This window comes from Rhynchophorus ferrugineus, unplaced genomic scaffold, assembly GCF_030347505.1.
Source record: "Rhynchophorus ferrugineus isolate W39M unplaced genomic scaffold, kcgeb_rfMv2 rfM9, whole genome shotgun sequence".
In the NCBI taxonomy this organism is placed as follows: Eukaryota; Metazoa; Arthropoda; class Insecta; order Coleoptera; family Curculionidae; genus Rhynchophorus; species Rhynchophorus ferrugineus.
Window position 1 is genome coordinate 31,368,433 of NW_027472588.1, and position 14,487 is coordinate 31,382,919.

At 30.1% G+C, this 14,487-nt stretch overlaps 1 protein-coding gene across 1 annotated transcript; it reads right to left on the bottom strand.

The window, feature by feature from the left end:
• Nucleotides 1-12,848: 12,848 nt before the first annotated feature.
• Nucleotides 12,849-13,619, bottom strand: LOC143203102 (uncharacterized). The gene is made up of 2 exons (XM_076415221.1): nucleotides 13,288-13,619; nucleotides 12,849-13,231 (listed from the first exon to the last, which is right to left on the bottom strand). Exons 1-2 carry the CDS (start codon nucleotides 13,604-13,606, stop codon nucleotides 12,885-12,887), a joined length of 666 nt encoding a protein of 221 aa, XP_076271336.1. The 5' UTR covers nucleotides 13,607-13,619; the 3' UTR covers nucleotides 12,849-12,884.
• Between the last annotated feature and the right edge of the window lie 868 nt (nucleotides 13,620-14,487).

The following is a 14,487-nucleotide window of genomic DNA, read 5'->3' on the forward strand; positions in this document are numbered from 1 at the left end:
AAAAAACACAATCGCCTTATAGAAACGAGCCAATCAAATGCCTTTGTAGGCCTATTCAAATCAACCAATCCTAAAAGTGGTCTCAGAGCCAGCATTGGTTGGACCACGCAAAACATTTCGTCTGTTTCGCCTATTTAAGTAAAACCTCTATATATACTCCATTAGGTATAGTCAGTAAAAACAACAACTTAACAAAGAAAAATAATTTATACAAAATCTTCAAGCCTGTCAATCTGTCAGCCCTAAGGTTTTCGGCATTTATTTTGCCTTCACCATTGTAAGATCAACTTTGGTTAGGGCACAACGTGGGCTTAGATGAGAGATATTAGAGATATTATAGATATTAGAGATTGAGATATTAGCACCCTCGTATACAAATGTTGCCAATAGCAGTGTCACTTCATAACTTTTTTAGCTTTTAGAACAGATCGAATGCAGTGGGAATTATGCCACAAGCATATTTAATAATTCAAGGTCAATCCGTCGATTTTTTTTTTGCAGAAATAAATCTTTTTCGAGGCATTTTATCTCGATCTGAATCATTAAATATCAGGTACAGTATTCAATGCGATTTCCGTATACGGAAATCGTCAGCTAAAAATCTTATATGATAAAAATATGTTGCTTTTTTTGTATTAACCGTATATATTATTTATAGGTGTTACACCGATTTATCGGGCCAGTCATCAGGATATGGGTCCGTGTAGTGCAATGATTTTTTCCTGAATCTAGGTTAAACGTAACAATTTAATAGTTTATTATATTAGTTATGCTTTTATATTAAGCAACAAGTCATAGACTAGTAATGGTGAATGCGCGCACCTGTTCGTATCCTACGAGAGTTGTATTTATATTTCTGGTCCTGGCAGCACTAACTGTTATCAAATACCTCCTAACGTCTCAATTGGAAACAAGAAATCTAAAGTTGGTGCCCTATAAGCAATGCTGGATTAAATAAATGATTTAAAAGTTTATGTTATATAAATGTTTTAGTTAATATACAAATTACAAAATATCATTTCATATGTATTTAAAATACGAAATATGAATCATGTACTTAAAAAAAATATATAAAATACGAAATGCAGTATTTTAACTACATTTTTAATGTATGTGGTTGACCACCAGCCATGTCCATAAATACAAAAAAACCATTACTGGTACCGCTGCTCTTGTTACTTCCAGGCATTATTTAATATATTTTGTATCTTTGTATCTGTAATTGATACATAAATAATGTAATTTTTGAATTATTTGCCTCTCATCTGTTGTAGTGGTTTTTGGCAACCAACGCATATTGTAACTAGGATGGTAGCATGACTCGATTTGTTTCAAGTAACAGTTTAAAAATGTATCAAATTTTTCTATCTCTCCTTTAGTTGTTATGCAATAACATTATAATGCCTCAATTTGCAATCAGACAATCTAATTTGGTTCTTATAGGCATTAACGTAGGCAGAACTTTTCCACAATACCAATTGTTGCTCAGAATGTAATCTAAAACTATAGCAAGTGGTTCCAAAACTTCAATTAATTCCTCCTAATATTCTAGTTCTATAACCAAGAACGTGTTAGTCTTACCCAATTTATTAAATAAATAATGTAATGTTGATTCAATTTTAAACAAAACTGATATACAAAGCAGTATTTTATGACTTCAGCCGATCTGAACTGAATGATAAATATATTTATTTTGAAGCCATAAGTATTTTAAATACTAATGATAAAGTACCTCAACATTCTATAATTGAAATACCTATTGTAAATTACAAGAAGTCATGTTAAATATAAAATTAGTTCACTAGAAAATATAAACATATATAAATATTACCTATTGCTGAGTAAATGTTGTTCTATTCCCCCTTTCTTCTAACGAATGTGCGATAATGTATAGCTGGATGGTATGAGTAACTAGTATCTATAATAAAATTGAATTATATTAGTTACATTAAAAGGTGTATACAACTACAACCTCTACATTGATCACAATTATGAATATAAGTTATGAAATGAAATTTGTAGAGTTTAAGGAAACCATTTAGTTTTGTGGAAAGAAGAGGTAACTGAACGACGAGCACAAGCGATCTCTGCTCATTCCTGTTCTAATATATATGAAACTCTATGTTCAGTCTTTGTGTCTAAGTCATTCTCCATCACGACAATGCAAGTACTTACGCTGGCCAAAGTATAAAATTAGTGGTTTATCTGCTGCACAATATCGATTTGGTATTCTGATATGACATTTTAGGATCCGGAAAAAGAATCAAGAGAAAAAAAGAGACAATAATGCTACAAAAATTTCCAAAGGAAGGAAAGTACATTCTCACGTAGTGTTATTTTAAAAAATTTTGAACATTAATATTTGTTTTTCATTCTTAAGCCAGAAATATAAAAAGCAACTCTCATATGACAACAAATGCTGTAGTTAACCATAAATTAGGTTTATTGATGAAGATCCATATTTGTCAGAAGCAGTTTATTCAAGTTCTTTCGAACGTATCTATATATTGTTCTAAATAAACTAATCCGGTATTCACATACTTATTAATACTTGTAAACAAATAATAATTACAAAAAAAATACAAATATAGCAAAGACTTGTAATGAGTATTCAATTTAAATTTGAATTTATGTAATTTTGCCATCAAAATCAAGTTAAAATTGTCTTTAAAATAACATTAATTGTTAATACATATTTTAATGAGTGTATAAGAACTGATTTGGTAACTGAAATCTCTAAATTGCTAGATATATGGCAAATATATTTATGTTGAAATTTTTAATAAACTAACACTATTTTTTTACAAATTATATATATATATATATATATATATATATATATATATATATATATATTTTTTTTTTTTTTCTTAGAGAAAATAAAAACTATCAAACGCGCAAGAGTTAGAATCTTTATTAGTACTATATTATTAATCTTTATTAAAAAAATTGCAATGACAAATTGCAATTGGAAATTGTAGAATTCGACAGATGAAAATTTGCAGAAGGACAAATTCTTTTGCGTTACGAGGAACTGACTTCCTCTTATACGGCTTACCTTCCTGCTTACCTTCGTTGACTGCATTATCCCAATTTTATAATTCTTTTTCTTTTTCAGGAAGTTTCCCCAGTCTACGGAGATTGAACCCATGCGATGAAATGTCATGACGGTTTTGAGTTAATTATTCTTGTCTGATTTCTGTATCCATCTATATATGACATCTGTGATGACACTGAATGAAATAAAACTATAAATATATATTAAAAAAATTAAAGGAATAATTGGTAGAACAATATAAGCTCCTAGAATAATTAGTATATAATTTCATTCAAATATATTGTTTATTCTGCTCAATAGATATAAATAATTAATATGTAGTCAAAAATAGTAAATAATAAAAATTAAAAGTTAATTAATCATTTTAAGCTAAAGTTTAAGTTAAGTTAAGTTAAAATTCAAAAATAATTTCGTATCCAAATAAATTACGGCTATTAACGAACGAAAATCCTCATTCCTCTGCATTTTTGCAAGTATTATTGTAACAACTAGCCAGACAAAACTGCATTTGAATGCAGAATTTAAGATTCATTATTTGTTCAAAAGATACCTTTGAATTAAATAACAAAATAGAGCATCCTAAACTAACTGACCGACAAATGAAATTCCGCTCCAGTATGCAGAACAGTTGTGCCATCTTAAATACAAAAAGAATTTTGAAATTCCTTTCAACTAGGATTAATAGTATGACCGGTGCTGTATAAAAATAAATTTGAAGGACATTTGAAGGACAAAAATATAATTTATATTATATTATCGATTAATAACGACAATTTATTAAAAATTGACGTTTCGTTAAAATCGCAAAATAACATTTTTTGCGTATATCTGACAAATCCAAGCCACAGTTACTTTCCTGCGGATCCATTAGATTTGAAAGTAAACGTTGCTTTTTTAAAAAGGTTACCCTGCGAAAACAAAATTGGTTCTCGATATTTTGGCGATTTTTTAAGTAGGAAGAAAGCGTTGCGGTCGTTATATAACGATTCTTATTCCAAGAATTTAAAGAAGAAAATACGAGACCGTGACAATGAAACCAACGATTGTACCCCTTGTATAACTGACATTGAATTTGTTTGTTGATAGTAGTGAATTATATATTGCATCAGTTTAGTGGTTACTATAGTATTCGTTTAGCGTGGCCTAGTGAGGTTAATGTTATTTTCAAGTACAAGAACCTTTTCGTTGATAAATTTGATTAATTATAGTAGTGTTACTATTGTGAATGAACGAGAAATACTACGGGAAATTGTTATTTCTAATTGCGTACCTTCCAAATCGAATATTTAAATTCAAACAATTAAATATGATGTTTTTTTTTGGTTATTTGAATCATGGTTTAAATGATATTAAACTAAAAATATTTGTGGTTCTTTTTTTTTAATACAGGAAATTAAATACAATACGAAAAAATGTTTTTAGCTGTTGTCCCATTTCATTGAAAATAATATTTTTCAAGTCGTAGTTAATTAGTCAAAATATAATAATAGGAATTTTCAATAAAAGCGGGTCGATGTTGAAATTATATTAACAAGCGGCATACGAAGTGCTAATGAAATTCTTTTTTTTTTCATTTCATAAAGTCAAATAAAATCGAATACAAAAGATGAAATACATGTTTACGTTTAATAAGTGAAAAGTTTCAGTTTGAAGAATTTTGAAAATATAGATTCCCCAAGGTTATTTTAGTCATATTTTCTTTGTTGTTTCTGAAAAGAGAAAAATGCAGCTCTTTACCTGTGGCTGAATGAGATTGTACGTTTAAATTATTAAAAATTTACTTCATGTTGGTCAACATAGCAAGGGCCTAGAGAAATTTTACAAATGGTTGCGAAGTCTGCATTGTTGCAAGACCAAGAGAGGTGACACGAAGGTCTGGTGAGATTGAAAAGAAATTGGTCACCATGAGCTTCTTGGATATAGTTCCCCATTCATAAAAGTTTTATTTTTTTAAACAATTATTTACTGAAATTAACTAAGTTATTTCCACACGGTGGTCTCAAAGAATAGTAGAAAACTTTCTTTAATTAAATATTAAGAGGAGGTATAATTAATTAATTAAGATAAAATTAACAATTTACATCGTTTGATGCAAATAATCCAGTCAAATTTGTGTTATTTATCCTGATAAAATTCCCGTTCCAATTTTTGTTATTGTTGGTAGCACAGAACTAATTTTATAACGATGAAATATAAGAAAAATAATCGAAATAAAATTGAAATTGTGCCAAAAAGTTATGTGTTCAAATGATACAACCCGGAAATATCAACTAGGAAACGTCAATGTTTCGTATCGATTGGTGTTTGATTTAATATGGCGAATTTCCAAATTTTGTACTTGTGTAAAATAAATATTTTGTTTAGAACCTGCCTATCCTATTTAATAAATTATTAGTTCTATAAATTGATATTAAAGGATTTTTTTATTTAAAGGTTTATTGTGAAAATTCGGTTTACTCAGCATCAATTCTAAGATTCTAAGATAATGTTTTGTTCACTCTTCAATGAGTTAATATATAGACAAAAGTGAAGCTTTGTCAGTGAGACCTCAACGTGAAGTTGGTTATAAATGTATTATAAAGTATTTTAATACAGAGTAACACAAGAGTGTTATGAATCCTTTAAAATTAATTTATAGCCCAGATAATATGACATTTCACTATAATCACGCCTATCACAAACTGTCCAAAGCGAACTACATGAAAAAGCATGAATACATCTAAATTGATACTATATAGCAATGATTACATATGTATGATTAATTTATTTGAATTATATATATAAAGAAATTATAATAAACAAATAATATAAATGTTCAAATTGCTATATTCGGTTCAGATAGGAAAATTTTTCGTTCTCGAATCGCGTTATTGTCAAGGTCTTTTAAATTTAGAATGGACCGGCGATTTCCTCGTTCAGGTGGCATCAGAAAGGGGGATTTTATCGAATTTTATACATATCTAAAAAAGAGTTACGTAACGCCCGCGAATGATTTTTATATGTAACAGCTGGGCAATCAGAGATAATCGACCAATTGAATGGTCAAGGTCAAGCCGGCAGAAAGGTAGCAATTATTTTGCCTTGAAAAGCGGAAAAAATCCAAATTAATTATTATTACATCTTAAATATGTATATTTATTCAGCAAAATCTTGTCCAACTAAGCAACATTCAACAAATATCTCGAATAAAACGACCAATTTATGGTCAAAATAAATGCTTACTGCTACTCGAAAGTGTCAAAAAAAATTAAGACGTATACTGTATACGTTACTTGGATTACCTGGATGACCGGTACCCGAAAGAGAACCTGCTCCGTTTGTCAGCTTTTTTGTGCTTCCCAACAATGTATTTGTTCGATCTGGTGTTATGTTTTTATTATTCAATGACGACGTTATTATCCTTGGTTATGTTTTTTTCGGTCTGTTGACCATAGACTATTATAACTATACATTTGATTTTTGTTCATTTAATTGTTCGAGAAGAAATATTAGGTAATTGAATATATTTTGATCAGCGGTATCTAATACGAAGTATCAAGACGAACATCATATTAAACAGCCTAACCTAATTGTTAAATTCAATAGTTTTGACTGTTATCTACATAAAATAATTTTGTAATTAGTATTATTCAATTATTGAGAGTATCCGATACTAATCATTGAAATCAAATTGCATTGCGCTCAAAATTGCATTTATGACATTAATTACGTTTGTTGTTTGATTTTAGGAAATCTGTTACCGAAACCCATCAAGCACTTTTAGAAATATATGGGTGATGCTGCGCTATCATGTCTCAAAAGCTGGTTTTGGTTGCCACGGTTTAAAAGGTAATGTCGGTATCAGTGGCAAAGTATTTATCCTGGAGGATAAAAAAAGTTGCATGATAATAAATTGCAAGACATATTAGATGAAAACCCAACTCAGCATCAAGATTTGAGTGTTACGAGACGCTAAACTGGAATGATGTTGATGCTGATGAAAATATTTCGAATTAATTTATATCGTACCAATTTTCACAATGAATTATTAAATGATTACGGATACAAAAAATGCCTTTTTAATGTATAAAACAATCAGAATATATGTACGCACTTGATGATTTACGTTTTTCTTAATAGATAGCATTAAAGTTACTTTAACACGTATCTAACACTTACTCAATAAAACCGTACTACAGGGCGTTTGAGTAGTCTCTCTGTTTAATAGTATAAAATAAAATAATTTTTGTCACATTTAATTGTGTCACATTATTTCTAAAAAATAAAAAATGCTACACTGGTTTGTCGAAAGTTTAATGGTGTTATGGCGATATGATAATGAGAATTTAAGTGAACCTGTTTGTACTTTTATACAGTTTTACTCTGAAAATTTCAATGCTAAAGATGAAACTCGCTCTAACTAGGCAATCGTTCAAATAAAATTCTATGATATTCTTTAAAATATCGCGATAGAACGATATATTTAATCTTGCGATATCGCTAAAGAACAAAACATCGTCCATGACACGGTTTTAAACCATCTGTTGGATACCAAAAAGTTTTAAATGCAAAGTAAAATATGAAAAACTTGGGATTTTCTGTATATATGTAGCTGTCCAGACTACATGATAAAGAATATTGTGTGTAAGCATGTGCTTTTAGTATATATGCACGACCAGAGAATGTGCACTGCTTTTTCTATATATAATGTAGAAAATGCACTAGGAGATAATGTAATCATTAAATCGCAAGATAGAGACTAAATTACAAGAAAAATATACACAAGAACCAAACAAGGAGAATGACATTGGTAACAGAATAGACAATATATATAACAAAACTTACAAACGGTAGATTAGGCTTACAGGGGAATCGATAAAATGAAAAAAAGCCAGAACTCTACCTCATAGGTGATGTGGGGAAGAGTTCTTTGCAAATATAAATACAACCCAACAATGTGCTGTCGACAACTACCATGTCTCCTTTTATAAAAAATATGTTATATGTAAATACTATGTTAAAATAAATTGTATGTATTTTAACTTTTGTTTTTATATTTTACTTATATTGTTTGTATGTGTGTGTCTAATTGAATTCTTATTGGGTCTTACTTAAATTCCTTTTTTTATATATTTTATCTTTTTATTACTGTAAAATTTATTATACGAATATAATTTAGTGTTTTCTGCATTATTTATCTGATCCAGAGAGTTATATAAACCACAACAAATAATAGATTACAAATCTTATGTGATTAGTTTATTAACACTTTACACTTACTATTAACTTTATGTCATATTTACATTATTCTAAGAGTTCGTGACATTTCATTTGATTTTTGGTAATATTTTAATATATCTGCATATTTGAGAAAGTTATAGGTCTATAGTATACAAATATAAACATTTTTCATTCTTATCTTTACTATAATCTTCAGAAAAGCCCTGTTTTCATGTTATTTAACATCCCCTTTTTCTGTAACAGTTTATAAAATGAGTGTTACAAAATTAGAATACTTTTCTAATAATTTACACCTTAAAGACTTTTTTTAACATTGTCTACTGCTAATTTTCTAATGCTAATTAAATAACAAAGAATTTTGTTTGCACAACAAAATTTTGTAAACATAAAATTAACCTAAAAATTACATCCTAACCACAACTTCGTAAACAATTGTCGACTGGACATTTTGTGTTCACCGATATATTGATTTTTTTTTTAATATCGAAATTCATATATCGATATTTTTCTCGGCGGCCGACTTCACTACTTCGAAACTTAAAAAGATTTTGAAAAAAATACAACAAAACTTATGAAAGGAAACTTTACTCTACGATTAAACCAACTAAGCGGCTTCAAAGTAGGTCGATTGTCGATAATACATAAGTAATAGGTAAGTACAGCAAATTTTAACTAATTTCTTTTTTCATTCGATAAAATGGCGACGATTTTTTCATCCTGCACCAAAGTTTCTAAGCGACGGGCGCACGAGTAAAGCACTGAGTTCGGCTAAGTTGTCCATGTACCCCATTCCGTATCATTAATCATCCGGCAATGTTCGCGTCCTCCTGGGGGAACACTTTTCGGTCCCTGATCTCGGTGATTGATTGTAAAGCCTCCGCCGTCTCCGGCCTGTGGGGTTTTCATCCGCTCTTGTTCTACGGTCGCACTTCATCATCCTCGCGCCCATAGGCGTGTATTTCGTTCATAGTGGTCGTTTCGCTTTACGTTTTTTTTTTTGTTCAGTTTTCGTTCCTAGTGTTTGCTATCTAAATTTACCAGGTCGTATTTTAAGTCAAGATTATTTTAGATATATATGATCCTAGTTTACCTTTCAAATATAATAATAAACATATTTTAGTTATATTACAATATATAGCCCGTTCACTAAAACACTGAACTTACGTCATCTGAAGTGATGACGTCAAAACATCGCAATGTTGCTTCATCAACTCTGAGTTTTAGTTCATTTTGGCTTTGGCATATAACATAATTCTAATCCAAAATAAAATAATTAAACAAAAATATTTTATTTCAACATTATAGTACTTTTAATGTAGTTAGCTTTAATATAGCAACCTTTAGGTGTTTCCACTCTCATCATCCTGCCTTGGAAATTGTCAATATTGAATCATATACCCATATTGAGAAAGTTTCAATCAAGTAAATAATTAAGTTTTAAATTTCAAATCTAATTGACGAAGGTTTAATTAACCGTTCCCGCATGAAGAACAATGTATCTGCATGAATTATTAATCAATGTTATGACTAATAAAACCTAATTAATTGTTATTCCAACGATTACTTTTTTCCATCAATTTTTGTTGTCTTAACACTACTTTTACTAACATTTTGCCATGAGTGGATACTGGGTATATTGGTTCCATTCTGAAATATCCATGTCTCATCTAAATACACAAATTGAAATAAAATGTCTTCCTTGATTTTATTATAAGCTTTTAAAAGCTTTGTCTAGAAGTTCCATTAGCACTCTTCGATACTTTTCAGACTAACAGTTTCCTCTGAAACAATTGTATTATATTGATATATATAAATTATTGAAAACACTATTCACTTTATCTATATATTTCATATATCTGGTCTTTTATAGAGCTAACATCAAGCTGATCTTGATTCGTTACCCCTTTCGCATAAGGATTGTCCCTTTTCGATTAATCCAACATTATATTTTACATTTTTTGAGAAATTTCAGTGACCGTGCCCATACTAATATTTAGCACAGCTGCAACATGCTAATAACTATTTATAACAAAAACCGCAGCAACTTAATATTTAACATTAAAAAAACATTTCGTTTCTGTTCGAAGTAATTGATCAGACACCCAATCTGTTCTGTCTGATTTCGGCATTTTCAACCAGAGTAATAATAAGCAGCGATTTAAAATGTATGAAAAACAAGCAAAGCCCCAGAATAACGTTTGCCGGTTTATAACCTGTAGTTTTTATAATTCATAGTTTGAAGAATTTTACAGAGGTTTGACAACGGGACGACTATTACAGGCTGGATCGGTTACATGTTCGAACATATCAAACAGCATTGTGTCTCTTTTTAACCAGAATAAAATAAGAAAGAAAGTATCGTCTGATTCTAAGACGAATTTCCGAATTTCGGCAGGCAATACATCAAAGATATTGATGACGTGAGTTCACTGCTATTTTGAATAGACTATATATTCCTTAGCCAGTATAAGATGAGGTGATGATGGTTGGCAGATCCTTAAAAATTAAGAATATCTTATCTCTTAATCTCAGAATAGAGAAGGCTAATGGGGCTTTTGCGCATTAGGAATTACTTTTAATTCTGTAGTCTGCTTAGAAAAATAAACTACATACACAAAAAGGATAATATATTGCTGATTGAACACTGTGAAATTACTCATTTCTTCTTCGTGGATCAAACTGATACACCTCTATATCTCCACTGTGAGGAATGTATATTAGTGTCTCATATTTTAACTTATTAACTATTAGAAGAAGTTATGCTTTTCTAATTCATTGAATAGTGTCTTCTTACAATATAATGTACCAAAATTATTTGATTTCATGTTAGTCTTTTATATATATAATTTTATGTATTTATGTTATTATTTATTTTGTTGTTATGTCAGTATTTGTCGGTGCTTTTACGCCATACAATTTAACTAATTAATAAATGCACGTTAATGTTTATTTTCGTTCGAAACGTAATATGCAGATATTGTCCGGTTTCTCAGTTAAGTATTATTGTTCAAAACAAAAGCGAACTCAACAAAATATCTGATATGACCGATATATTTGTTGTTTTTTTTGTTTCTTTTGTTTTTAACAAGCACTAATTCCTGAACCATACTTTGAATATAAACTATATTGGACAAATTTCCCTGAGTAGAAAAGTTACATTAAAGTTACAAAAAACCGAAAGATGTACTAATTCACAATATTTGTCTTATATATATATATATATATATATATATATATATATATATATATATATATATATATATATATATATATATATGATGATTACCGGAACGCCACTGGTAGCAGGTTTTCCTCGTTAGATAGAAATAGGGAGCGGAAATGATAGTTTGTCAAGAAATAATAGATATAAGTTGAAGTCATTTCGTTACAGAATTATACATTTCAATTTCTAGAGCTTATAGGGAATCAAGGAAAATTGATTTTTAATATACCAAAAATTATTAATTTCATTTTACATTATCTGCTGAAATAAATATAACTGTTGTTCCTTTTTCTTTAATTGTTTTTTGTTATTTATTATTGGTAACAAACAATATTAATTTAAGTTTATAAATCTAGCAGTCTATCTTTTTTACTACTATCTTTGGTATCAATTTTTTGATTTTCAATATATCTTTTGTGAGAAGAAATTAAAATACGAATACAGAAAATGTACTTAGAGAGAATAAGAAGAGTACTTAGAGAATGTACTGCGAGATATTTGAGCTCCAGTTTTGTGGTAATTTTGCAACAAATTGTCGATTATGTTCTTGTAATTCAATAATTTGTGATTATTGGGAAATATGTGAGCAACGCTTTGAAACAATGGTCATAATGCTGCTTCATTGGGCGTTAAATATTTTGTTATCTGTGCGTCATTAATTTTTGTCGAAAATTTTTAACAAATATAAAGTCGGAATCTCTTTCAGTGCTCGCCAATATTGAAAATAAAGTTCTTACGGTATTTTTTGCACTTATACGTGGACAAATTCGCAATGGATCACTGTTCGTAGGTAAAACTGGCTTCGACATTGATTATACGTCAGGATAGTTCAGGAGGATGTCTTTTTTGTAGCGAAAGTAGCAATCATTTACATGATTTTTCTTTTCTCTTCATAACGTCGCCACGAAAAATGAAAAGTATAAATTTTCACCAAGTTACCATTTACACAGCTTGAACCTATGCCTTGTCAGTGTTTACTCCAGCAAAACCAAAGTACTGCAAATACTCAACTTTGATTGTATTTGTCATGAATTTTCTACGTTTACCGAGCATCTAACATCCACAAACGTAACAAAAACAGTTTGAATCGACTTTGCAACGTTATCTGTACGTTTTCATATGTCCCGAAATGCAATCACAAAGTTCCGAGTTATGTTTAATGTAACGTCGTCAGCCGGCAATCCTTCTAAAAGCGCAGTGCTGCCACCATCTGACCATGCCCCAGCAGGATTCGAACCCGCGACTGCCGCAACAGTCCTGGTGGACCGTCCTGTCGCCTTTACCACTGCGTCAATGTCATTTAGTTGTTATAAGACGCAAAATAGTTATATAATTTTATTTGTTTCATTGTATAATAAAATGTTTCACATTTATCGATCATTTTTATTGTTGTGCATTGTAGCTGCCTTTTTTTATACTTCCACTTCCGTCTTCATCTTCATCTGATGAAGGAAATACTAATTTATATAACCTGGTTTCTAAATTGTTCGTGTTTTTTAACTCCAAAAATTCTTCCGTAGGCTTTTGCTGCCCCATCCAGTGCAGCATCAGAGACTCTGTACCTTTAGAGATCACGTCTTTTAAGATAAATTGTTTTTCTAAGGGTGTTATGGTTTTTGATTGAGTCACTACGAATTCTGCAGAACTCTGGAATAAGTTTGCGGGTAGCAATGAACTGTTGGGAAGATTTTCAACGTGATATTCCAAAATTCTTAGAGCCAGAGCGGTGTCTATGACAAGAAATAGTAATGAGTTTATAATACGGTACCGTTAACAACAAACTTACTTAAGTATTTCTTAAAAAAGTTATATGCTTCTACGGGAAAACACATATGGACCATCGGGTTGATGCCATCCCAGAATAACTCGTTTTTGCGTGGTATCTCAGCCCTGAACACCTTCGGACACTTTTTATTAATTGTTTTTTTGCAGGTACACGGCTCCTCAAAATTATCGGACAACGTGATGTCAATAATGCCATTGTTGGTGGTCTTGGTTCGCAGACATGAGGTAATAGTGAAAAGGACGCAAAAATCACCAACTTCTGGATTACAGAAATACAGATAAAAAGACGTATGTCCTTCAGATAAAAAGATAAATTTCATAGTAATTGTACCTTCCCCTAGAAAATAAAAAAAAATGCTTTGAAAATATCTTGTCTGAAATTTCTTTACATTCGGAGTATAATAATGTTAAATTAGCGTTCTGATAATTCAATATATATGGTACAACGTTTGTCCGAAATCAGTATTCCTTCTCAGAAGTGAGAGCCTGATGGAGTTAAAATATTGCATAGAGTCCTTTTAAATTCTTTAGTGAATACGCAGTTCTACTTCCCAAAAATAAACCTTTTCAAGTTTTGTTGAAAAGTTGTCAACATCGTTCTTCAAAGTAAGGTTATTTTTCAACTATTTTTCAATAATAGTAACAAAATCCCTTTTCCATCCCAATATAATTCCCTTGGTGTTTAAATTATGCAAAAGAAAGAGTTTTATAACCTTACGATATTCAAGTTTATCCCTTTTAACGAAAAATATATTGAAACTGGTCATAGGAACTAATGACAGGTGCATCCAGATAGGAAACATACATATTGTTGGAGTGCTATCTTTGCATCAGTTTTATTGAGCACTTTTCACCTTACTCTTGTATAACAAGGCGAATCCTGCAGCTTTTACCATCTCAGTTATTTGCTTAAGCTGATGGTTCCAGAATGATGAAAAATTACATATTAATAAACATAATTAATTATGTATATGTGTTAGGTGTTTATCTTATGTTGTCCCCTGTATATGTATAAGTGGCAGTCTTAGAGAACTTACAGGACGTCATAATAACAACTAGACAATAAAGACGCAGTCAGCAGTAACCAGTGCTAATCCTAGTAATTACGCATAGAGATGCTTTATTCTATAAAAGTAGTTTGTTGAATTAAATTGAGTGAAAGAATTAAATTGAATACGATCAGATAAAAGAAGGCAAAACA